This window comes from Hipposideros armiger, unplaced genomic scaffold, assembly GCF_001890085.2.
Source record: "Hipposideros armiger isolate ML-2016 unplaced genomic scaffold, ASM189008v1 scaffold_159, whole genome shotgun sequence".
NCBI classification, from domain to species: Eukaryota; Metazoa; Chordata; class Mammalia; order Chiroptera; family Hipposideridae; genus Hipposideros; species Hipposideros armiger.
Window position 1 is genome coordinate 3,224,605 of NW_017731509.1, and position 25,340 is coordinate 3,249,944.

At 39.4% G+C, this 25,340-nt stretch overlaps 1 protein-coding gene and 1 long non-coding RNA gene across 6 annotated transcripts in view; one reads left to right on the forward strand and one right to left on the reverse strand.

The window, feature by feature from the left end:
• Positions 1-21,215, forward strand: part of TSG101 (tumor susceptibility 101) — a 33,988-nt gene extending 12,773 nt beyond the window's left edge. For all 5 annotated transcript variants that reach the window (XM_019651398.1, XM_019651400.1, XM_019651404.1 and 2 more), the window contains 5 exons: positions 3,305-3,371; positions 6,755-6,846; positions 18,138-18,340; positions 19,430-19,669; positions 20,880-21,215. In XM_019651398.1, coding sequence (XP_019506943.1) covers positions 3,305-3,371; positions 6,755-6,846; positions 18,138-18,340; positions 19,430-19,669; positions 20,880-20,969 — 692 coding nt within the window. In that variant the 3' untranslated portion in view covers positions 20,970-21,215. The remainder of the gene's footprint in view (positions 1-3,304; positions 3,372-6,754; positions 6,847-18,137; positions 18,341-19,429; positions 19,670-20,879) is intronic.
• Positions 1,878-24,836, reverse strand: LOC109387483 (uncharacterized). Its single transcript, XR_002125010.1, has 3 exons — positions 24,700-24,836; positions 23,451-23,574; positions 1,878-1,988 (listed from the first exon to the last, which is right to left on the reverse strand). It is a non-coding gene; the product is annotated as an uncharacterized LOC109387483 (long non-coding RNA).
• Between the last annotated feature and the right edge of the window lie 504 nt (positions 24,837-25,340).

Below are 25,340 nucleotides of genomic sequence, written 5' to 3' on the forward strand. Positions count from 1 at the left end.
ATTACAAAGTCAACTAAATTTACATTCAGCTATTCTGGGTATACACAATTGGACATCTAGCTCTCAGCTTTCTTCTCTTTAGTACAGCCAATTCATGCTTTTACCTTGTGTGGAGAGGGTAGGGGCATGGAGTCAGTACCAGTCCTCCCCTAATTGGTGTACATTATTTCTTATTTCTGGGTTTTTAAAAATAATTCTTATTGCTACTTTAAAATCACCCTGGATAATTAATTGAGAGTTGGTTGTACTTACTTGTTTTGACTTTATTAAGCCTGTATTGATTTCATTGTTTTGAGCTGTGATTTTTTTTTTTTTACAAATTTTATTTAAGATTATAATTAACTAGACTTATTTATCTTATAAGTCAGATTACCTGAGCTTTAATTTTTCTCCTGCCTAAAATTATTCTTTTTAATCCATTCTATCTTGAGCATCTTAACTCACAAACAAGGAATAACCTTCTGAGCCCTTTAATTTTCCTGCCTTCCCAGAATAAGTTTGGTTTTAGGATTTAGTAGCTCTTTTAATAAAGATTCTAGTGATTCTTTTTGACCAGAAATTTGTTTTCATCTTAACAAGTTCTGTTAACTCTAGTATTTAAGATTAGATAATCTTGCTCACTTAAGTTTGAAATATCAGATATTTCCTGGTTCATCATTCTTGTTTATTTGCTCAAATAACATAGTGAACGCTCAAGATAAAGGTAACCTTTTCAGAAATTTGGGGAGTCTCCTGAGCAACATTTTTTCCTTAAATTTCTTCCAATTTTATATTAACATTCAGCATTCTAGAAAGAAACCACAGTAAAGAGATCACTATGGCAGTTCAATTTTGTACTTAATATAAATCACATTAAATAACCTAGAGCTAATTTAAGTAAATTACTAAGAGACCAATTTATTGTCCATCCATTCTAGTTATAATACTTTTTATATATTTAAAGTGTTCGCTAATATTAGGTATGACTGTAAAGAAATGGTCTGAATCCCATTCCCCCATACAGACACCAAGGAATGGCCCAGAAATGTGGATACATTCTTAAGTAAATGTTATCTTCTAGTTGAGAAATTATATATTTCTATTATCACTATTTTAAACATTTTTTATCCTGTTTTAGGATGACTTGAGCTAGCTATGAGTCATGTTAAAAAAGTGTTATGTTCAAACCTCTTTTTGACAAGTAACAGTAATAGTCAACATTTATTGAGTGGTAACTATGAGACAGCTAAGCACTTCATATTCGTTCTTATTTAATCCTTATAATAACCCCATGTTATGTGTGTTTGTATCCCATTTTATTCTGGCTCTAAAATTATTTCACCTCATTCTCTACTTCTTGCCAGTCTTGGATCCAAATTATATTTACTGTTTGTCCCAAAATAAAAATTTGAAGGCTTCGGTGGAATTATTAGCTTTTTAGAACCTCAGAACAGGAAAATTGCTTATAACTCTGAAGTGGTGGTTTACATGTGTGAGAGTGAAACTGGCATGGGCCCTAGTGATTGACTGTGTATGTTGCTGACATTTAATAGTGGCCTCATTTTTTTTTAAAAGATTTTATTGGGGAATTGGGTTGAGGGGAATAGCATTGGGAAATGGGGGAAGGAGAACAGACAAGTTGCTGTCCTTTTGTTCTTCAGTCTAGTTGTCGAGGACGTCGCTTCACTGGCCCATGTTGGTATTATCATTGTGCTCTTCCTGGGTGAGGCAGTCACTCGCCGGCCATTGGACGGCGGCTCACGAAAGCTCACACCCGCTGCCAGCCAACCCCACTGTAGCCTGCGCCGTCGACTCCCAGCAGCCCAGCTCCAGGTCGAGCTGTTGTTCACCATCTTAGCTGTAGAGGGTGCAGTATCACTGACCCTCATGTGGGATCCGAACCAGGGCTCTGCTGCTCAGAGCTGGCGTCCCAAGCCAACTGCTAACCAACACGCCACTCTGCCAGCCCTCATGTTTTGATATTCAGAACGATCAGCTGTGCTTCGCCCCTGGAAAGGAAAGAATGTTTTATCTTTTTTTCTAGCAATTTTGACCTTTTGGGAGGTTTTTTCCCTTTCTGAAGATAGCATTGAACATCATCCTAGCTTAATTATACTTAAGAAAAAATTTACTTATGTCATTGATAGATTCATCTTAACGAGAAGAGTAGGAACATTGGTACTTGGAGATGTATGCTCAGCACCTCTGGTAAAGACTTCTAAGGCCCTTGATCAGAGTCCAGCATACTTCGCTCACCTACTTGCATTCTGTTCTCTAAACGTTTATTTCTTGAAGACTCCACCTCTGTTGCCTTCAAGGTTTCATATACCATTTCTCTAGGTCACTTATTTACCCCCACCTCCTAGGTTTAGATTACCCAGCTCCTGTACTTCCCCTGTCATAACACATAAAACTTGCCACTCTATGATTATTCCTTTCTTGTTCCTCTTTCCAACTACACTATAGGCTTGAGGCCAGGAATTCTTTTTTTTCCATCCAATTCCTGACGTCTGTCACATAGAAGACACTAAAATATTTATTAATTGAATTAAGGGCTAATTTATTATTAAATTCAGTAAGAAAAATTTCACTGAGGATAAGTTAATTCTCAGACAAGTCATTTCCAGTTAAAGCCAAAATAAACTTCTTTTTCTTCCTCTGTGTTGGTTAGCCTCTTAGCAACACTGACTAGTTCTGTCATTGGTGTTCTCTTTAAAAAATACGTAAAGCATTCTTTAAGCTTGCCGTACTTGAGCCTTTTTTTCTTAGTATTTCCAAGCTTTTGTTTGTTTTTAACCAGTCTAGCTGAATATGAGTCGCATAGGACTTCCCGTAGTAATTTGAAGTCTTTTAAAATCCTCAATCAAGCCAACAAAACCAGCTGTGCTAATTGGTCAACACTGTGTTAAATATCAAAAGATTTCTTAGATATAATCAAGAGGTCACTTTCTAAGCTGACCTTGGACCAGAGGAGGGCAGAATTCTCTTCTAAATTCTAAATCAAACCAGCTCCTGTCTCAGGTTAGAGACTCCTTGAGAGCTTCTAGAGCTGACCAGGTTGACCTATTTGCCAGTTATTCCTTGTTGGGATTGTTATGTGTGTTGTCATAACCCATGTTGAATGCTTTGAGATTATGTGATCTGCAGAGAACTATGCTTGAAGTAAAGAACTAATATGGGTGGAGTGTTTTGTTTTGGTGCTGAGATTTGGAGTCTTCAACGGTATGAAATTTTGCTGTGGTTTGACAGTGATGTATATCTTATTGAAAAACCTATGTATCCAGGACTATGCATATTATTTTAAAATGTTAAAACTTATTTTTAGCTTCCTACATGCCAGGCATGCCCAGTGGAATCTCTCCATTCCCATCCGGATATCCCCCCAATCCCAGGTAATGAAAAATTATCTTTTGAATACTTGTATTAGAAATTCTACTGTTAGATTTAGAATAAAAAATTAGATGCTAATTAGTGCATTAAAGGAAATTTAATTGCAATTTAATGCAAGGTAAAACTCAGTTTATTGGTAGAATTTTATGGTATGGACATAGTTCAAAGGGAGTTTTCTTTGTTCTAGAGAAGTGTAGCTCCTTCCCATTTACAGACAATGATCTTGATTGGTTTTGGACCTTGAAATTCTTGCTACTTCCCTTTTAAGAACTTTGTATATCCAGTGTAGATAGCTGAAAGGTTAATGGAATACTACTAGTAATGAATTCAACCAAGGAGAAGAATATTTTAATACCCTTTAAAAAACTTAACTTTTTCTGTAAATTTCAGGGAACAAATTAATGGTTCATCTGATGGGGTCAGTCTTGTCCCTATGCTGTTTATTTTTTTAATTCATAGACTACATGTATTATGGATCTTTATTACCCAATAACGTAACACAGGTAAATTAATAGTGCAATCAGTCTATGAATAATACACACTAGAAAATCAATGAGGAATGATTATTAACCCATGTTTTAAATGTCTACTTGTTCCAGTTGTAATCTAGGAGTACTTTCAAGAGGTGGTCTTTGGGCTCAGTTAGACTGGCATATCCTGGTGCCTAGATGAGATTTCCATCCAGGTACTCTAACAATTAGAAGAAACGTTTAACTCTTATTAGCTTCAGATAACCCTAACAGATAAATGCAGCCGGATTTTCTGAACACCTGCCATAACTAATTATGTGGGTTTATATATATATAAAACATGCAGGATCTTATAAGTTAATTTTAGCAAACTTATTTCTGGGCCTTTCTTAATTCCAGGGACTAGCTTTCTAGATAGGAAGCATTCTGTCCCATTAGAAAGGTAAGCAGAGACTTGATGACCATCTGTCAGGGACACTAGAGAAAGACTGCTACAATTATATAAATGGGATATAAGTTTTAGATTTCTTGAGGCCCCTAATTTTCTGATTAAGTTCTAGAAATGGAATCCTGTCTGAAGCCTTGAAATTACAAGCCTTTATAGTTAATAGTTGCTAGTAAGAAGAACTTTGGACATGTAGGAAATGGTTGTGGGACGTATAATAAGGAAATGAACTCCTAACAATAAAGCCATTTTAAAGAAACTCATACATAAAAATAAAGTCTGAAGATATTGACAAAAATGTAAATCTTATTCACTTATCTTACATAACCATAAGTCTTTTGTGAGGTTATTTGTAAGAAGCTCCTTTTTGAGGTAGCTTTTTTTTAAAGATTTGATTTTTGTTTTCTGTAAACCATAACTTTTAATCTCAAAATGTAACATGCTAATGAGTTGTTCAGCATAACTATCCAAATCGCCACCTATGTCTTTCTGTATATAAAAGGTCTTGACAGAAGAGCTTCAGAACCTCTTACTCTTTTCCATTTGGCCAAAAGGAGAATTAATACATCAGTGACTGAAGAAGAATCTTAAAACAATGAATATGAGAGTCTTTACTCATGCTATTGAAAGTTGGACTAGATGATCTCTAAGGTCTCTTCTAAATCTTAGGTATTTTCCAGGTTTTATGTAGCACCTGCAGCATGCATACAAAAGGTTATATCAAGAATTGTTGTTCCAGTTTGAGTATGTGTGCTAGCAAGCATGTAGTAAGATTATTAGGAAATAGTTCCTGATATCAGAAAAGGTAGAAAATGGTAAGTGCTATGATAAATAAACAGAGCTTTAAAGGAGAGGCCACATCTGGTTTGGAGGTGGGAGCTTGGCGATAGCTCCATAAATGTAAGAACTGGTTTATAAGGAATACCTTAAAGAAGAAAATTAGGTGTTTAGAACATGAGGAAACAGCGAAGAGTAATAACATTTTATAACTGAGAGGAAACTTACCAGTTATCAAGTGCAGCCCACTCATTTTACGTACGAGCAAAGGTATGAGAGCCAAAAAAAAAAAACCCCAGGGAAAAATAGGGAAACACTCCAGTTTGGCTGGAGCATATAGGGTGATGAATAGGGGAATTGAAGAGAATAAAGGTGCTACTTTCATAGATTTTACAGCTCTCCCAAAAACCTTTCCTGATCCCCTCAGGCTGGTATTGATTTCTACTTTTCATCTCCTGAACTTTGGTTTAGCGTTTGTTATTTCCTATCAGCATTGTTTATAGGGATCTTGCCTTATTTTGATTGTTAGTATCTTCAGGAAGAGATGGATTCCTATCAGCTCCCACCTTAAGCTCTTAGACACAGTGCCTTCAATATAATAAATAGTAAATTTTGAAGGAATACATGAAGAAAAAGGAACATAAGTGTTGAAAATTATTTTTTGAATACACTTAGGTCAAAAAGAGCTCTAAAAATTTGAAAAGGATTTGCTAGTTAGGGCAAATTGCTTAATAACTTACAAAGATAGAAAATAATACAATAGTTTTCCCCCCATCCACGGTTTCCCTTTCTGCACTTTCAATTATCCACTGTCAGATGCAGTCCCAAAATAGTAAATGGTAATTACAGAGATTAAGAATTCGTAAGTTTTCAGTTGCGTACCATTCTGAGGACCATGATTAAATCTGCGCCGTATCACTCCACCTCGCCCAGGGCATGAATCGTCCCTTTGTCCAGTGGATCCACGCTGTGTAAGCTCCCTGCCCATTACCTGCCCATTGGTCACTTAGCAGCCATCTTGGTTTTCAGATTGACTGTTGTGGTATTGCAGTGCTTATGTTCAGGTAGCCCTTATTTTACTTAATAATGGCTCCAAAGCACAGGAGTGGTGATGCTCCCCATTTGTCAGGGATATTGTAAATGATATTTATGGAAAAATGTTGGATAAGAGCTAAGAGGACAGTTTCTTCCAACTTTGCTATGAATGCATGAATAACAGAAACTTTCCATAGCGTGAGAAGAAAATTTTTAAAGCTTTATTTAAAGAGTATTTTCAGATCAGATATTCATAATGGTTATCAATGAACCATAGTAAAAATTAAATAGTATCATTTCCCTATATGCTAGGAAATCAGAATGGAAAAGTTCTCTCAGAAAATATTTGCTGCTTCCAGTTCTGATACTGTTGAACTTCCCTTAGAAATACTCTACTTGCTTTCTGCTGCTGTGAAGGTGACCCTCAAATAACCAGGGCCAAGCAAGAGTATTTTAACCATTCACTTAGAGAGTAAATCAGTGTCATTAATGGAATTTCTATAGAACCTTGCTTAAATAGACACCTGTAGCTCTAAAACTGTGAAGTCATTAACTGGTAAAACAATGACATGCCAAGCTTAACTACTGAGTGGGGTTCCTAAAGATACTGTAGTGTTGGGTCATCTAAGCGTTTCATGTTTTCTGTTCTTCTCTTTAGTGGTTACCCAGGCTGTCCTTACCCACCTGGTGGTCAGTATCCTACCACAACAAGTTCCCAGTACCCTTCCCAGCCTCCTGTGACCACTGTTGGTAAGTAGCCTTCAAAATTGCATTTCTCCACATAAGGAAAATAAGAGTCTGCTGTTGTGAAAAGTGCATTTCACTATTTTTTTATTGAATAAATTTGACATGTAACATTGTGTAAGTTTAATGTGTACAGCATGTTACTTTGATACATTTATATGATTGCCATTATAGCAATATTACATTGCATAATTATGATACAATATTGTTCATATTCATTATACTGTGCATTACATCTCTATGGTTTATTTACTATTTACTACTCATTACAAATTTGTACCCTTAAACACCATCAATCTTATCCCCCCACCCCTGCGGCTCACTTTACATTGAAATGTTAGCCTGCTCTCCTTAGAGGAAAAACTCTTAATGGTCACTATCCTAGAATCTAAAACTTGAAGTGATTTTTCATCATATTAATGAGGCTTCTACCAGGGCATAAAAATAAATCTGATTGACTCTTTCCTGTGTATAATATATTTTTATTCATGAACCTTGTATGTGTTGAGCTATTAACTGATACTTAGTTTTTCCTCGCCTGCTTATATGTAAAATCAGATGGGCATCTTTAGGATAAGAAAGCACCATTGGGTAATACGAGTGGGTCAAGTAAGACAAATTATTGTGGACCAGTAGTACTTATTTTTTAAAATTTTGTTTTATTGGGGAACAGTGTGTATTTCCAGGACACATCAGCTCCAAGTCAAGTAGTTGTTTCAGTCTAGTTGTGAAGGAACTCAGTAGCCCATGTGGGGATCGAACCCGCTATCTTGGTGTTAAAAGCACTGCGCTGTAACCAGTTGAGCTAACCGGCCTTCCCAGTACTTGTTTTTCTGTGTTGCTTACTAGAGTTGCCTAAAATGTAATAATACTTTAAGCAAATAAAATATTTCTTCAACTAAGAAAAAGAACTTACACAGGTTCCCATCCCCCCACATGCCTGTCGGCCACCTGTACCGCCGTACCTGCCTTCTCCCTGTTACCACAGATCCGTTTTCTTTGCTTCTGTCCACTAGATAGGATCCTAACTTACTCAGGGGCTTCATTTCAGTAGTTCTCTCTCCCCTCTTATCATCAGTTCTTGTTCTCTACTGGATTGCTCTCATCAGCACCCAAAAATATGCCCTGAAATAACCTATAAAAAATCCTCTCCTCAGTTTCACTTTCCCTGCCACTACTATTCCATTTCTTTCCCCCTTGCAGCAAAACTCCTTGAAACAAGTATCGGTACTTATCTTCAATTCCTCTTCTCCCTTTCACTCTTAGACCCCCTCCATTTGGAATTTCCCTCATACCATTCCACTAAAACTGCTTCTGTCAAGGTCACCAATGACATTTATGAGGTTAAATTGTTAAATCTAATGACTGGTTACTATTCTCTAATTACTTGGCCTGTCAGCAGCATTTAGCACAGTTGGTTTTTCCCTCTTTGATGCAGTTTCCTCTCTTGTTTTCCAAGAACCCACACTCCCTTGGTTTTCCTCATGTCTTACTGGTATTCATGCAATGTCTCCTCTACATAGTCTCCCTTTTCCTAATGTTGGCGTGCCCCCCGTCCTAGTGCTTGGCATTCTCTGTACTCACTCTCGTGGTGATCTCCACCAGTCTCGTAGCTTTAAATACCATCTCTCTACCCACAGTCCCCAAATTTATATCCCTAGCCTATATCTCTCTCCTGAACTCCAGATTCTTACATCCAACTGCCTTCTCAGTATCTCCATTTGGATATTTAATAGACGTCTTAAACTCAACATGACCAAAATTAAACTTTCAACCTTTCTACACAGCTTCCCCATCTCCATGGATACCTACTCAGTACTCCTACTCTAACTTTGGCCTCATTCATGATTCATCAATAATATATTGCCTTCAAAATTTATCTAGAATCTGATAATATCCTGTGCTGATCCAAGTCAGTATTATCTCTCATGTAATTTACTTCAAAAGTCCCCTGAAAGGTTTCTCTGATTCTATCCTTGGCCTCCTACATCTGTTTATAACACAGCAGCAAGAGTGATCCTATTAAAACATAAATGATGTCACTCCTTTGCTCAAAACCTTTCAGTGTTTCCCCATTTCACTCAGAGTTCAGTCCAAAGTTCTTAGGCCTAGAAGGCCCTATGTCAGCGGTTCTCAACCTTTCACAGGGGTCGCCTAAGACCATCGGAAAACACATATTTTCGATGGCCTTAGGAGCCGAGACACTGCTCCTTTATCCATCTCCAGGCCCACATGCAGATACGCCCACATACGAGTACCAGCGACCTGTGAAAGGGTTGTTCGACCCCCAAAGGGGTCGCGACCCACAGGTTGAGAACCGCTGCCCTATGTAATCCTGCATTCCTCCCCCTGTTATTTCTCTGACCTCATCTCCCACTACTCTTCTGTCTTAAGATTTGTCCACTGCCTATTTCTTTTGCATGGAGCAGTCAGGTCTACCTTGACCAATCAACTACCACCACCACGAGCCCCCGACACACGTACACACACTCCCAACATCACAACAGTGCTTGATATAGAAGTTGGTTGACAAATATTTTGCTGAGTGCTTCAGTGAATGTAGGATCTTGTGAAGTTTATTTTTCTGTTACATTTTTGATAAATTGTAACCATCCTGAAATCTGTTGTAAACACCCTCCCCCCAAAACATTTTCTTTTCCTGTTTTTGTGATTGATGCCTTCTAGTTATTGAGGTTCTTAATGGCATTGTTTTTATTTTTTTATTTATTATTTATTTTTTTAAAGATTTTATTGTGGAATTGGGGAAGGGGAACAGTGTTGGGGAATTGGGGAAGGCGAACAGCCAAGTTGTTGTCCTTCAGTCTTAGCTGTGGAGGGCGCAGCTAGCTCAGCTCCAAGTCCATTCGCTAGCCGGCCGCCCGTCAGCAGCTCACTGCCACTCAGCTCAAGGTGTCGTGTTCAATCTTAGTTGCAGGTGGGCATAGCCCACCATCCCATGCGGGAGTCGAACCAGAAACCTTGTTGCTAAGAGCGCACGCTCTAATCATTGAGCCATCCAGCTGCCTGTTGGCAGCTCAGCTCAAGGTGCCATGTTCAATCTTAGTTGAGGGTGGGCATAGCCCACCATCGAGTCTAACCAACCAGCAACCTTGTTGTTAGGAGCATGTGCTCTCACCACCTAAGCCATCCTGCCACCTGTTGGCAGCTCAGCTCACGTGCAGCTCAGTGGCCCATGTGGGAATTGAACTGGCGACCCTGTTGCTCAGAGCTCGAGCTTTTAACCAACAGAGCCACTTGGCTGGCCCTTGATTTTTTTATTTTTAATGTTCTTATCCTTACTGTAATATAGTTCTTTATACAATTTAAATGATTGCATTAGAAAACTAATGATGAGAGGTACTTAATCCCTAAACAAAGCACACTAAATCTTGTTAAGCTCTCCATTCTGGTTCAGGCATTATCAATAAAATGGGAATAGTGCTATTTTGTCACCCTGTTTCTCATTGAAATGATAGTATAATACCTTTGATTTATAGAAGACCTCTGTTTATAAAGATCTTTTATATGTTAACTCATTTCAATATAATAGGTATAAAGTATTTTACAGCTTATGTAGATCCAAAAATAGGAACATGGGGGAAATGGTATATTTAATGGGTTTTTTTGTTTTTGTTTTTAATTGGGGAGGGGGACCAGCCAAGTTGTTTTTCAATCTTAGTTGTGGAGGGCACCAGTCGCCATCTGGCTGCCCGTCGGCAGCTCGTGGCCTCTAAGCTCAAGGAGCTGTCTGTGTTCAATCTCAGTTGCAGGTGGGCGTAGCCACCATCCCATGCGGGAGTTGAACCAGCAGCCTTGCCATTAAGAGCACGCGTTCTATCCACTGAGCCATCCAGGTGGCAGCTCAGCTAAAAGTGCGGAGTCCAGTCTTAGTTGCAGGTGGGTGTGGCCCACCATTGAACAGGCAGTCTTGTTAGGAGCACATGCTCTCACCAGCTGAGCCATCCTGCCACCTTTTGGCAGCTCAGCTCAGGCGCAGCGTCACTGGCACATGTGGGAATCAAACTGGTGGCCCTGTTGCTTAGAGCTTGCGCTCTTAAGCTAACGCTTAACCAACTGAGTCACTCAGCCAGCCCCTTAATGTCTCTGTTTTTAGAACAGGTTATCAAAGCAACTAATATTTTATTGTATATTTAAGAGTACTTTTTTAGGCTAGAAAAAAAGTTACCGTTTTATGATAATCTAGAATATCCTTTAATGTATATTGTTTTTCTAACCTTTGTTGCTTACCTACTGACTTTTTTCATCATGTTTTAGTAGTATATTGTGCAAAACACTACTGGACTTCAAAATTGTAATAAAGCAAAGCGGAAACATAAAAGTATCGTTTGAATATCAGTGTTCACAAATAGTCAACATTTTCTCAGTCTATCAGTCTATCATTTGGATTTGTGCTGTTATTCTATGTACTACTGAGGCCATGAGAAAGATTGAAAGTGGTTATTTTATTTATCCTTTACTTTGTGGAACGTGATAGTTTCACTTTATAGATTTTGATTTGATATTGTAAAACACTTTTTTTTTTTTAAGATTTTTATTGGGGAATTGGGGGATGGGAACAGTACTGGGGAATTGGGGAAAGGGGAACAGACAAGTTGCTGTCATTTTGTTCTTCAATCTAGTTGTGGAGGACCTTGTTTCACTGGCCCAAGTTGGCACCATCATTGTGCTCTTCCCGGGTGAGGCAGATCAGTCGCCGGCTTCTGGACGGCCGCTCACTGCGGCTGCTGGCCGCTCACGTTGGCTGCTGGCTACACACGGTAGCCCATGGCAACCCACTGCCACAGGGGCTGCAGCCTATGCCCTCGCCAGCGACTCACGGCAGCCCAGCTCCAGATTGAGCTGTTGTTCAGCATCTTAGCTGTGGAAGGCAGTGTCACTGGCCCTCATATGTGGGATCCGAACCGGGGCCCTCTGGCATCCCAAGCCAGTTCTTAACCATCGCGCCACTCGGCCGGCCCTAAAACACACCTTTTTGAAGACATCATTAATTAATATATCTTTTTATTGTTGACATGAATGCCTGTGCGAGTGTTGTGTTTTAAACATTGCCAACAATATTAAAGTAAAAGAACCACTTAAAATGAATGGAGATTGCATTCTTTATAGCAACCTCTTTTGAGAAAGTAGTATAGAAGACTGAGGATAGATGTAGGTCTTGGAACTTAAAACAGCTCTTTCTGACTCCAGTGTAGATTTTGAACAACATATAAAAGAAAATCAGAATTTGTTTTGTCAGCTCATTTTTAAGCTCTTTCGTTACCTGGGCAGACAGCTTCCTGTATAACTTGACTTAAAACCACCTCCTTGAGATTGGAGCTCTCTGAAGCCATTGACTTAAGCAATAGAGGCAGCTGTTAGATAATGAAAAACTTGTTGATGATGCTTTTCCATCAGGTCTGGGCAATTGTAGTGATGTTTTAATATATTTATATTATTTAAGGGAAGAAAAAGTTGTAATCTGTAACTTAAATTCTTCCTTCAAGTAATTTTAAGACCAAGTGTATATTTTGGATATCATCTTTTCAAGTGACTACCAAAACATTTTCTACTGTAAGATCAGTGGGAAAGGATATGGAACTCGGACAGCTTTCCTTAGATTTTGACCATTGTCGACATTATTTGTCAACAAAGGCATCAGAAGGAAGGTAACCTTTTCTTGATATCTGAGGATAAAACAAATTTAGAAAACTTAAAAATTTTAAGTTTCTATTTCTTCACATTAAAGTATATGTTTCTTTAGAGTGAAACATTTTTGTTAGGACTGGGCATATAACTTTAATCAAGTTGGCATTGCGAAAACTATATAAGAGAACTTGAACTTTGATTTTAACGGTTTAAAATGACATGACCACTACCAAGTTATAAAGAATAAGTTTGTGAGACAATATTAATACTTGTTTATGTTCTCTTAATAGCAGATGCCAGAGGAAAGCAGGGACAGGTCTGGACATGTGGTCCTTTGTATGTTTTCAGGACTGAAAAACAGGCACTCAAGAGCTTTGGTCCCCACCTGGGCATTTCCATGGAGAATTCCAGACTCCGTTGAACAGGGAAGAGTGAAATCACTTAATTCCCACCTTGATACATACACAGCACCATCTGCCAACATCCTGATGTGCTGGTGGCACACCTAAGTGACAATAATCTGGGAATGAGGAAGTGGTTGGATATTATTATCTGAATTAAGAAAGATATATCTAGCAAATTTTAAAGAATGCTATTATAGAGGGTCCAACATGGTACCCAGACAAATGCAGTGCCACTCAGTGAAACCTCCACATTATGAATGTATGTGTGAAGCAAGGCTAGACGAATTGGCTCCTTTATGTACTTCATCGGAGGATGTACTTTTCAGCCATGCTTCCCTTGTGCCAGAATCTCCATGTTGGTTTCATCTAGATGGAGTTTTTTTTTATCAGAGAATGGTAGAGATGTCTTCAACCTTGATTTACTTATTAGTGTTTTGGAAACAACAAAATGAGGTGCTTCTGGTCTAGGACTTGACTCTGAATAGAATCTGTTGTTTGGACACCTTGGGTCTGTCATTAACATTCTTGACCTTGAAAGGAATCATGTAGCTCATGCACATCTTGAGGAATAGTTCTTTGAATCAAATAACCCATGAAGGTTTAGATGTGCCTTTGGGATGTATGACATTAATTTTTCCTGTGTTCAAGTGGAAATCCATTTCCAAATGGAAAGTTTTGTTTTATATATATGAAGTAATGCTTCTAATTTATCTTAAAAGATGGTGTGAAAACGAATAAGCCCCACATTTTTGCATACAACTCTTTTTTGGTATTTCCAACACAAAGTCCTATGTAAATCTCTAGTATTGGAAAGGTTATTCACTTTTGCTGGTTAGAAGTGAGGTCAGAAAAGTTACTGTTTAGTTCACTTGTATTTTACTTTGGGGTTACCATGGATTCTCTAATATAAATGAGCTCCTTTTTGAGCTATAGGAAGTAGTGATCATCAGTAAGAACTGTTAAAAGATAAAACTGATTGTCTTAAGTGTTTAAAGATGGTTTAAAATCAGGCATTGTATACTAGTGCACTTCGAAGATGTGGCCTTAATGATTTGCGAAGATGTGGCCTTAATGATTTGCGTGGAATTATCAGATCATTGGGTAGGGTATTGGTTTCCTAATAGAAAAATTGTCTTATTTCCTTAAGAAATAAGTTTAGTGATCAGATCCTGACATTTAAATGGTTTTGCTTAGGACTGTTTCTCAAAACCTGTTACCTTTTTAGTTACTACGAATCTGGAATTGTAGAAGGGCACTTGTGAAATCTGACTCTGCGTGGGTAAAGGTCAGTGTGTGGGGACTTGAGGTGTGCCAGTTTGCCACAAACTCTTCTTAATCCAAGGCTCATTATAGCAGATATAAAGATTACTAAAATTTCTCTTAAGACGCTTCAGAAACAAGTTTTTTTTTGGTTTGAGACAGGATCCAGATGAGAATCTTCCACCAAATTTTTTTGTTTATATAAACAGTTTCTTAAAGTATCATGGTTCATTGAATTTTGAACTTAAATCTGGGTTTTCTTTTTTGGCATTCATATTTCAGATTTTAATTACAGTTCTCTCCTTTTTAGAAGTAGATGGATTTAAACTGTTGAAATCTGCTGTATAGTAAGGTCTGTGTGTGATAGAGGAAAGGATTAGGCCTAATCTTGGCATTTCTAGCCGCCTCAGGTGAACTGTGACCTTTACAGAAAGCCAGGCAAATGCTGCCTCATCTTGGTTCGCATTCTGAAGGTCACTGGCTTTAGCTGGAGACTTATTTGCAAACGACTTATTTGCTCTCAGATGGCTTTTTTCTTTAACGCATTTTATCTAAGAGGAACAATGTAAATTCCAGGATTTCAATGTGTGTTTTTAAAAATGATAATTTGAAATTTTAGTGTAAGTGTAACTTGAACCATTTTAATGTAATAATTTAAACAAACTTCATTGATGTGTTTGTGTTTAAAAAATCCAGGCTAGTTATAGTTATAAGAAGACCCTTAAGCCTTTACTAGTTTGGATAACTTCTACCCAGATAAATGGAACACTTGAATTGCTGCATATGATTGACCACACATTTGAATGTCTAACCATTATTCATATCATTTGGGTCCCCGATCTCTGGGAGAAACATTGTCCTGTCTCATAGGAACCATAATAAAATTTCAGGTAGGATATAATCAGACAAGTTCTTTTAGAAACAAGTTTTAGGGCCGGCCAAGTGGCACATTGCTTAAGTGCTGGCTTGGGATGCCAGAGGACCCCGGTTCAGATCTCACATATGAGGGCCAGTAACACTGCCCTCTACAGCTAAGATGCTGAACAACAGCTAACCTGGAGCTGGGCTGCCATGAGTCGCTGGCAATGGCATAGGCTGCAGCCCCTGCTGTAGTGGGTTGCCATGGGCTACCGTGTGTAGCCAGCAGCCAGCGTGAGCAGCCAGCAGCCAGTGTGAGCGGCCGTCCAGAAGCCGGCGACTGATCTGCCTTGCCTGGGAAGAGTGCAGTGATGGTGCCAACTTGGGCCAGTGAAGCAACATCCTCTACAACTAGACTGAAGAACAACAGGACAGCAACTTGTCTGTTCCCCTTCCCCCAATTCCCCAGCACTGTTCCCATCCCCCAATTCCCCAATAAAAATCTTAAAAAAAAAAAAAAAGTTTTAAAATTCTTTAATGTATCTTTATAAACTAGAGACTTAATGAGAGATACCATCTTTACTAGTCATTATTTTGAAAATTAGCCCTTGTGCTCTTTTAAGGACTTAATAAATTAGTGCAATATAAGAAACTAGGTAGTATTTTGATTTGGCCTAAAATCTGTCCAAATGAACAGCTAAATCTTTAGGTTATATTGGATCTGTGAAAGGTTCTCATGAAGTAAGAGTTAAATCTCTGGTATGTTCTATTATGTATACTTAGTAAGGAAGGAAAAATGTTACCTTTACAAACATCCTATCCTCATTTGAGGTAGACTGACTTATTCTACAAATCACCGTGAATGTCCATATTCTTGATTAGGTAAGGAAACACCCTCAGTTACTAAGGACTTGTAAAGTTTGAGAAATCCATAAGACCACCCTCACTTCTGACACCAGTTGCAAGTTTGGGGGGCTCCCCAAGACAACCCTCAGGTATGATCATTTTCTGGGACTCACAGAACTTCCTGAAAGCTGTTATATTCACAGTTAAGGCTTATTACATAGCTAAAGAATACAGATTAAAATCAGCTAAGGGAAGAGACAAATGGGGCAATCCAGAAAGTTCCAAGCATAGGATTTCTAGCTGTCCTCTCCCAGTGGATTTATTATATATAGAATATTGCCAACCAAGGAAGCTTTCCCAAGCCTTGATGTCCAGAGTTTTTACTGGGGCTTGGTCAGACATGAGACTACCTGTGTGGCTGACCTTTCATCTCCAGCGCCCCCAGAGGTTGAGCTGTTACTGCATGGCCCAAAGCACATACCATAGATCGCATTGTTAGACTATCTGGGGTGGCGGCTCAATGCCCCCCAAATAAACAGGACATTCCAGGGGCTTAGAGAGATCACTCCAGCAGCCAAGGGCAAAGGCCAAACCTCTCTTTGGGTAAGGTAAATTCTTTACTACACAGGACCAAACTATGCAGTATTTTGTTTGAATTTTAAAAAAATACCCCAGAGCACAAAAAAAGAAAAAGGCATGTTTTTAAAAGATTAGGCTTTGCCCAAAACTCCCTGCTGGATACTGTAATTTCAATATAAGAAGGGCGGCGTGGACCACTGGAAAAGGAGGTATGCATTTACCATCGGATAGGCCATCACTCATGTTACAAACCAGGAATCGGGGGGTGGGGGGGGTGTCCTATACTTTGCTGTTTGCAGGGAGGGAGGTTTGCAATAGACAATAAGATGGAAACTTAACTGGTTTGTATATCAAAAGGGGTAGGTTGTTACAGAACAACTTAGTGTTTATCCCATCCTCTATAAAGTTGTTTCAGTAAAATTTTATCATATTTAATTGCAGTTTGCTTTTCTCCTAATCTTTTGAATTGGTTGTGAGAAACCAAAATTATAAATTAGTTATCACCTCTCTGGCAAAAATGGCAAATCAGAGCAAGTCAAAGATTGAATTATGGTAATATTTCCTGGTAAAAATTTGTCCCATTGGGGACAGGAACAGTATCTTTTAAAGAATTAGCACTAAACGTGGTAGCTACTTAAGTAGAATTGAGTCAATGGAAACAACTAATAGTGTTGAAATCTGTGATGTTGACTATTTCACCCTATTCACTTTTCAGCACCCTTTCCAATACACGCCCCTTTAAGATAGAGCTTTAGAAGCTTAGTCTTCTGACTTCCATGTAGTAGAGATGTTGATTTGATCTTTCATTTGGTTTAATACTAATCATTTATTTTGCAGCCCATCTATGTTTGTAAGCAATTTCAATAACTACCTCCTTCTCCATCCCAGCACAAAGTAAAAGGAAGGTTCTGAAAGAGCACATCCTAAGGGCTTGGAACCATCTAGGACCTTGAGAGTGCCTTGCTCCAGGACTCCTCAGATCATCACTGATCTGTTGGTTTCAGGAAATCATTCAGCAACAATTTACTGCTCTGCGAGTTTAGTGTTGAGGCAGCATAATAATGATTATACAGTCCCTCCCTCTGGAAAAGTTGTTTTTTTGGTTTTTTTTTAAGATTTTATTGAGGAATTGGGGGAGGAGAACAGCTTTGGGGAATCAGGGAAGGGGAGCAGACAAGTTGCTGTCATTTTGTTCTTCAGTCTAGTTGTGGAGGATGTTGCTTCAGTGGCCCAAGTTGGCACCATCATTGCGCTCTTCCCGGGTGAGGCAGATCAGTCGCCGGCTTCTGGACAGCCGCTCACTGCGGCTGCTGGCCACTCACGCTGGCTGCTGGCTACACACGGTAGCTCATGGCAACCCACTACAGCAGGGGCTGCAGCCTACGCCATCGCCGGCGACTCACAGCAGCCCAGCTCCAGGTTGAGCTGTTGTTCAGCATCTTAGCTGTAGAGGGCAGTGTCACTGGCCCTCAAAGTGGGATCTGAACCGGGGCCCTCTGGCGTCCCAAACCAGCTCTGAACCAACGCACCACTCGGCCGGCCATAATTTTATTTTTGATGGTGACATTTAATATAAAGGTTTTCTTTCCTCCCACTTTGAAAGTGTCAGCTCATACTTTGTCCTGTTTTCTGAAGGTTTCTGTGAAAGAAGTAGCAAGAGCTTGGGAAGTAAGGGTATTTTTTTTTTCACCTTTTCATCTGCAGGTCCCAGTAGGGATGGCACAATCAGTGAGGACACCATCCGAGCTTCTCTCATCTCAGCGGTCAGTGACAAACTAAGATGGCGGATGAAGGAGGAAATGGATCGCGCCCAGGCAGAGCTCAATGCCTTGAAACGAACAGAGGAAGACCTGAAAAAAGGTCACCAGAAACTGGAAGAGATGGTTACCCGTTTAGATCAAGAAGTAGTAAGTCACTCATTGAATAGTTGCTGTTTTTAGATTGAATTGTAGGCAGGGGCAGTGTTCTGTGTGTACCTTGGTTATGCTGGATGTTGTGGATATGAGTTCTGAAAATTATACATGTCTTTAAGCATGTGAATATAGCTTCTCTATAGCTTTGTTCAAAATGGAGCCTATGTGTGTGTGGACCTGGTCTTTGGCTGGGAGGTAGATGGTATTGAGTGCATTTTTGCTTGCACCTTCACCCTGGGGGGGTGCTGTTTTGACCCAAAGGAATACTGTTTTTTGAGTGTTTGATGTTGCCACTTAACAGGAAATAAGAATTTTAGAGAGCTGTAAGCCATGGTAAAGATCTGCAGACCTTGCATGCAGATGTCAGGGTCAGTTCTTTTTAATTGTTTCCAAGTGTTGTTTGAGCTGTATTCACAGTGTCTTCATTGAGCGCTTCTAACTTAATAATCCAGAGATATATGGGTGACTTAAGAGCTACATATAAACGTAGTGTTTGCAAGCTTTAGCTCTGTGCTTTCTCACGTGTTTTCAGGCTGCTGTGCCCTGAAGAGTCAGTGTAGGTCCGCCCCGTGCCTTTGTTTGATGATGAAGTAGAGGCACTGGCATAATTTGATATCTTGTGATATCTTGTGATTAGTATTCAAGTGTTTAGGGTTCTCATTGTTGAATCCTCTGGATAGACTGGGGCGAGTTAGTCCTTGGTGGCAGATGCCCACTTGTTTAGAAGAAAGACTTTTATGATTGTCATGGAAGGAGCCTCCAGCTGGAAAGCCTCTTACCTAGTGGCTTAGTTTGCAGTATCATTTGTCAGTGACAAGAGACAAGCTTATCACTGCCACTGAAAGTGCTCAGCTCAGGACATTCCCAACAGTATTCTGTTTTCCCTCAGCATACGAGATCACACCTTTTCCTCTGCCTTTTATCAGTGTGCGATTTGAAACATGAATCTCATCCATGAGTGTTTAAACATTGCTTTTTTATTAGCAAGTCTGTTTCTGTGAAGTTGAATTGTAAATGTCTGATAAGCAGATAATTATGTACAATTAGTATAAAGTCATCATGCTTGGACTGTTCTGTTTTCAGGCTGAAGTTGATAAAAACATAGAACTTTTGAGAAAGAAGGATGAAGAACTCAGTTCTGCTCTGGAGAAAATGGAAAATCAGTCTGAAAACAATGATATTGATGAAGTTATCATTCCTACAGCCCCACTATACAAACAGATCCTAAATCTGTACGCAGAGGAAAATGCTATCGAAGACACTATCTTTTACCTGGGAGAAGCCTTGAGGCGGGGAGTAATAGACCTAGATGTCTTCCTAAAGGTATGTATTCCTTATTCTGCTTTCCAGGATTCTGGAACTTGTGTTTTAGAGGCATGGACCTTGAAAGCCACAAACCAGGAGGGTTTCTCTGTAGGATGGGGGTTAAAATTCTTCATCTTCCCCAAGAGAGTGAGATCCTTGTATATGACTGTAAGCAGTGTCTTCTCACCTACAGAGGGCTGAGGAGCCGTCTGAGTGGGGGAAGGAAAGTGGGCTAGTGCGTGCAGGTCCCACTTCCCAGGCAGCATCAAGCTGAGTGGGTCAGGGGGTGCAGTCAGCTTTCCATTGGCTCTTTCAGGCCATACCATCTAAATGGAGCTCACTGACTGCCCCATCCCCATTGTTTTTCTGTTCATTTTCGTAGAGTTCCATAATTTTAGACCTGTTTTCCCAGATCAAACACCCTTGAAAGGTATCGGGCTGCCTTGCTGGTACTAGAGCCCTTCTGAATAAAGATTGTTTCAGGCTTAATGCTATTGTACAGACATGAAGAAAAGATCCTGTAGACCAAGTTTGCTTACTGCTCTGGTGGGTCATGAAGAGCGTGGTTTTAGGAATAGCAGCCACCCTTTGGGTATTCAGTCCAGCTACTCCTACTGCTTCAGTCTAGTTGGGTCACTTGCAGATCTTGTCTGTATCACTGTGACTGAGAGGCCAAACCACTCTTGGACCTTGTATAAGCACATGAATGGCTGGGTACAAACCAGAGACCCAAGAGAGGACTTCCTTTCTATACACTGTCCCTGCTTTGATGGCACAGCCTAGGGCAAGGTGCACATGGAGAGGCGAGAGAGATGTATGCTCCGTGCTGGCCTTGTGGCGCCATCCCCGCCCTTCCTAACCAAATGAGGACAGTCACAGTTATCAAAGTTTTTTGTAACTTGTGTTAGGCTCACAGTACAAGTTTCCCTGGCACCTTGACAGTGTCAAGATGTAGCTCAGACTCCTGAGCCAGGTCCTGCAGTGGGGTGCTCTCCTTGTGAAGTAAGCCTTTAGGAGGGCTCGGAAGATTACCTTCCTTAACAGTCTGCCAGCATCAGTCTGTTGGAGTTTAAAAAGCCAAAAGCCACATGGAATGAAGGACGGGTTCCAAAGGAAGGTTGAAACATAGTTTAGGATTCTTAGATCCCATTTAGGTTACAAACTGTCTGATACTTCATGCCTGGGCCAAAGCCTTTCTAAACTGTTGCCACTCTTTCCCCCCTCCTAGCATGTACGCCTTCTGTCCCGTAAACAGTTCCAGCTGAGGGCACTCATGCAAAAAGCAAGAAAGACTGCCGGTCTCAGTGACCTCTACTGACTTCTCTGGTACCAGCCGGGGATCGGACTCTTCCTAAAGCATCCTTCTCTTCTTTTCTCTGATCAGTAGGTGCCCAGAATAAGTTATTGCAGTTTATCATTCAAGTGTAAAATATTTTGAATCAATAATATATTTTCTGTTTTCTTTTGGTAAAGACTGGCTTTTATTAATGCACTTTCTATCCTCTGTAAACTTTTTTGTGCTGAATGTTGGGACTGACTATGCTAAATAAAATTTGTTGCATAATTTTTCTTTTCTTTATTTAACATCTTTAGGGAAAATCCATGAAACCTTAAGAAACCTAGCTTTTAATTTAGCAAGCAAAATATCATATCCATTATAAGTTGAAATTTAGCTTTATTTATTCTATAGCATATAAAGTGAATTCTATTTAATATGGGAGATACACATAGAAATCTAAATTTTGAAATAATTGAAATAGAGGGATTTGACTTTTTCTGTGAAAGGTCTTGGGTTGTACCCTACCACCAGTCCCTACCTAGATTTGTTTCCTGTCTAGGCCTAACTGAATCATAACTGTTTTCATCAAGAAAAATGGAGCAAAGTGGCAAATGGCCAAGCTACATACCTGAGAACTTAGGTTAACCAGGCAAGATGGTCTGGCCACAGCTAAGGAGGAAGCCACAGTGTACTTCTCCTGTCTCCCTGCTTTTATTGTCATTCCAAGTCAGTCTTCCTAACAAGCGATTCTGTAGCCAAGTTCCTGACCACCAAACGAGCTACACTGTCCTGCAGAGCTCATCTAGTAGAACAGAATCTCCTCTATCAAAATGGGAGAGCTGGAAGGTGCGTGAGGTTATAAAGAAATGAACATTCTAATTTGAGATGTTCTGAGATATTTAGAGAGCCAGGCAGCCTACTCTATAGTTCTCCCAAGAAAAAGAATGACCAGTTTAGCCTCAGTCATCACTGAGGGGTTTATACAGTTTAGATCTTTTCTTTAAAAATCCACTTGTAAATATCAGAATAAAAACTATCAGAATAAAAACTAGCAAGTTCAAATCAAGGTTTAATTTAGCGTTAGGGTTGGAACTGCCACTTAGAGTTACATTTGTGACGCATACTTTTATTTTTACATTGTGGAGGAAGTTCAGCTTTTTTGTAGCATATAAATGTATGTAGGTATCAGCCAGCCAGGGCAAAGGCAGCAGCATATGCCTGAAAAGAATCAGAATTTCTAGAACACAGTAAACATCTATCATACATTCTTTTGGACCGAATGGCAACTCCATACATACATACAAGGTAAGTACTGGCAATCAGAAGTAACAAAACCCCTTCTTAGATGCAGTCACTTAGAAATTGTAAAAAAATAAGTATCACCCAACAATCTGGATGCCAAATAAAACAGATGGAAGGGTAGATGCAGTCACTCTTCCCCCTTTGCTTTTTCCAAGTTTTAGGAATTTGAGCTTTTCAAAAGTGTGATACATATAATCCTAAAACTCTCTCTTCTTCGATAACTTCAGAATGGTAGCTTGAAGCAACTTGAATGCTTGAGCTCCTTCTGAATTTCCCAGTGTCTGCACTCTGTCAAACAAGCCTCCTCTTCAGGGGTCAACTTTACCTACATGAAGTCTGCAATACCATTCCCTCCCAGGATACAAGGAACACTGAGGAATACTTCATTTATTCCATAAAGGCCCTGAAAGTACAAACTTAAAAATTATTCCCTTTCTCACTTCTAATAAAGGTCTGAAATACAAGAAACAATAGTTGCTGGGTGAATGAGTATTTAACAGATTTGTATGAACTGTGGCAGAAAAACACCACCAAGACAACAATTTAAGACCTATGATTATACATGTTTATTCACATTCATCAGCCATCCTTCCACACAGGCCCCAGCCTCTTGCTGTGTTTGTTGGGACCCACCCTCCTTTTCCTATCTCCTTACTCCCAAAGTACTTCCAATCGGGACCACTTCAAAATTTCTATACTTTACTCCCAATGATTTAATTGCATTTCGCTCTAACCTCTTCCATTCAGACCAGCAGAAGGATCTTAGGCTCCAACTTCCCCCTCCCCAGGAGTCTTAACTGCTAATGCTGTGTGACTAGTGCTTTCTTGGGTCTACCACTTAAATCATTGGAAATCATTGGAACTGTTAGAGAACAACTCAAAATGTAGCAAGACCTACCCACTGTGGTTCCCAATGTTACTCAATATTTGTAGAGTTAAAGACCCAGAAAGCCTTTTATCTAGTTGAATATAAGGAATACCACACTAAACCATGACAAAGATCTACAAAGATAAGTCTCTCCCTCTACCCCACACCCCTCCTTTCCTCTCTCTTCAGCAGCAACAAAGAACAGACATTATTAGGAAAAGAGGTACTTAACAAGATCAACCTCAAAATTTAATTGTCCCTCATAAATGTTTTACCCCTGTTTTATGTTAATGAAATGTTTTACCCCTGTTTTATGTTAATGTTAAATTTTTCAAACATGAACATCCTACCTTACTTATGGCGAAAACTGGATGCACGCTCCTAAGATTCTTCAAAATACTTTCCGTTATATCAGCTACCGACAGGGCAACACCCCAAGAAGTATATCCTTTCTTTTTAAGCATCTCATAGCCACTGTGGAGTTAGAAGAAATCATGAACATAAGAAGTTCAGAAGAAATACTTCCCTAAACATCCATTTTGTGGGACCCAGCCTGAAAAGCCACAAAACTGAAACGTTTCCATCAATAATCTTGCTTAGATATTTCTTTTCTTTTTAGAAATTTTATTGGGGAACAATGTTTTTCCAGGACCCATCAGCTCCAAGTCAAGTAGTAGTTTCAATTTAGTTGTGGAGGGCACAGCTCCTTGGCCTATGTGGGAATCGAACCAGCAACCAGGGTGTTATGAGCCTGCGTTCTAACCACCTGAGCTAACCGGCCACCCCTTCTAGATACTTCTTAAATGGGATGGTTGTTAAAGGTAAACAGTTATGAGGGTAACTACAAAGACCCAGAAATTAATATGAAATCAGTTTACCACTAACAGACTATATAGCAACAATTTAAAAGAATATGTTGGGCAGCCGGGCGGCTCAGCTGGTGAGTGCGCGTGCTCTTAACCACAAGGTTGCCAGTTCAACCTGCATGGGATGGTGGACTGCACACCCCATGCACACAAATAGATTGAAAACGGTGACTGGACTTGGAGCTGAGCTGTGCCCTCTACGACTAGATTGAAGGACAACTTGAGTTGGAGCTGATGGGTCCTGGAAAAAAAGCACCTTGTTCCCCAATAAAGTTTAAAAAAAAAAAAGGTATATTGTCAGTCAACAGTGAGTGCCTACTATGTGGTAGACACTGGGTTAGACTCAGCACTGAGTGAGACACTCATACCCTCACTGCTTAAGAATTTATAATCTGGTGAATATGATCACATAAAAATAAAAGTGCTAATGAAAGAAAAGTATGGGAAATAAAACAATATATACTTTAGGGACCTAATCTGATTCCGCTGGCAGAATTCAGGCTAACTAACTTCCAAGGTACTGAAAATACAAAACCTAACGTATTAACTGGTAGATTATTATAAAAATAATACATGAGCCAAAAATTAGAACACTACCAAAAGGGCCTAAGGTGGAATAAAATCCCTTTCTCCCCACCCAAGAGCTGTTTTACTTTATAATTAACTAGCTATATGATCAATATGTTGTATGTTTCAGTGAGTGTACATGGCTCAGGGATGCGTTTACACTTACCACTTGAGTCGCCGTGCTCTCCAAAGACCAACCTCTGTCCAATCAAGAAACAGGTAGTGTCTAGGTTACAGCCACTCCCAATAACAGTTTTTGGGAAAAGCACTCAACTTTCAGGCTAATAGATTAAAATATCCACTGAGGAGAAAAAAATCATGTCAGAAAACATTCTCATCATTTAAAATGATACATTTTATTAGATTTATCTAAAACTGGTAAAAAAAATAATAAAACTGGTAAATCCAATGTTTTGTGGAGGAAAAAAACATGGTTCTCTATCCAACTCCAGCTATATGACAATTCCAAAAATAGCTACCCATAGAAATAATTTATTAAAAACTTTTGTTGCTACTTTGCATAGCCTATTGTGCAGAAACACAATAGGTTCACTTCATAAAAATTTTTGAGAAACTTCAATACTCCCTTATCAAGTCTTTTAATTTTTCTCAGAGAGCAACCCATTTAGAGTAAAACGCTTAGTTAAGAGGGGAAGAGAGAGAAACAAGTATTGATAGAATATAATTGTCTGGCAAAACATAATCAGGCCTTAGTTCCAGGAGGCAAGAGCAAAGGTTTAGGCATAGTCTGACGTTTTAGGTGTATGAACGAATTTAAACATTATTAGCTTTATCAGAACTTTTTCT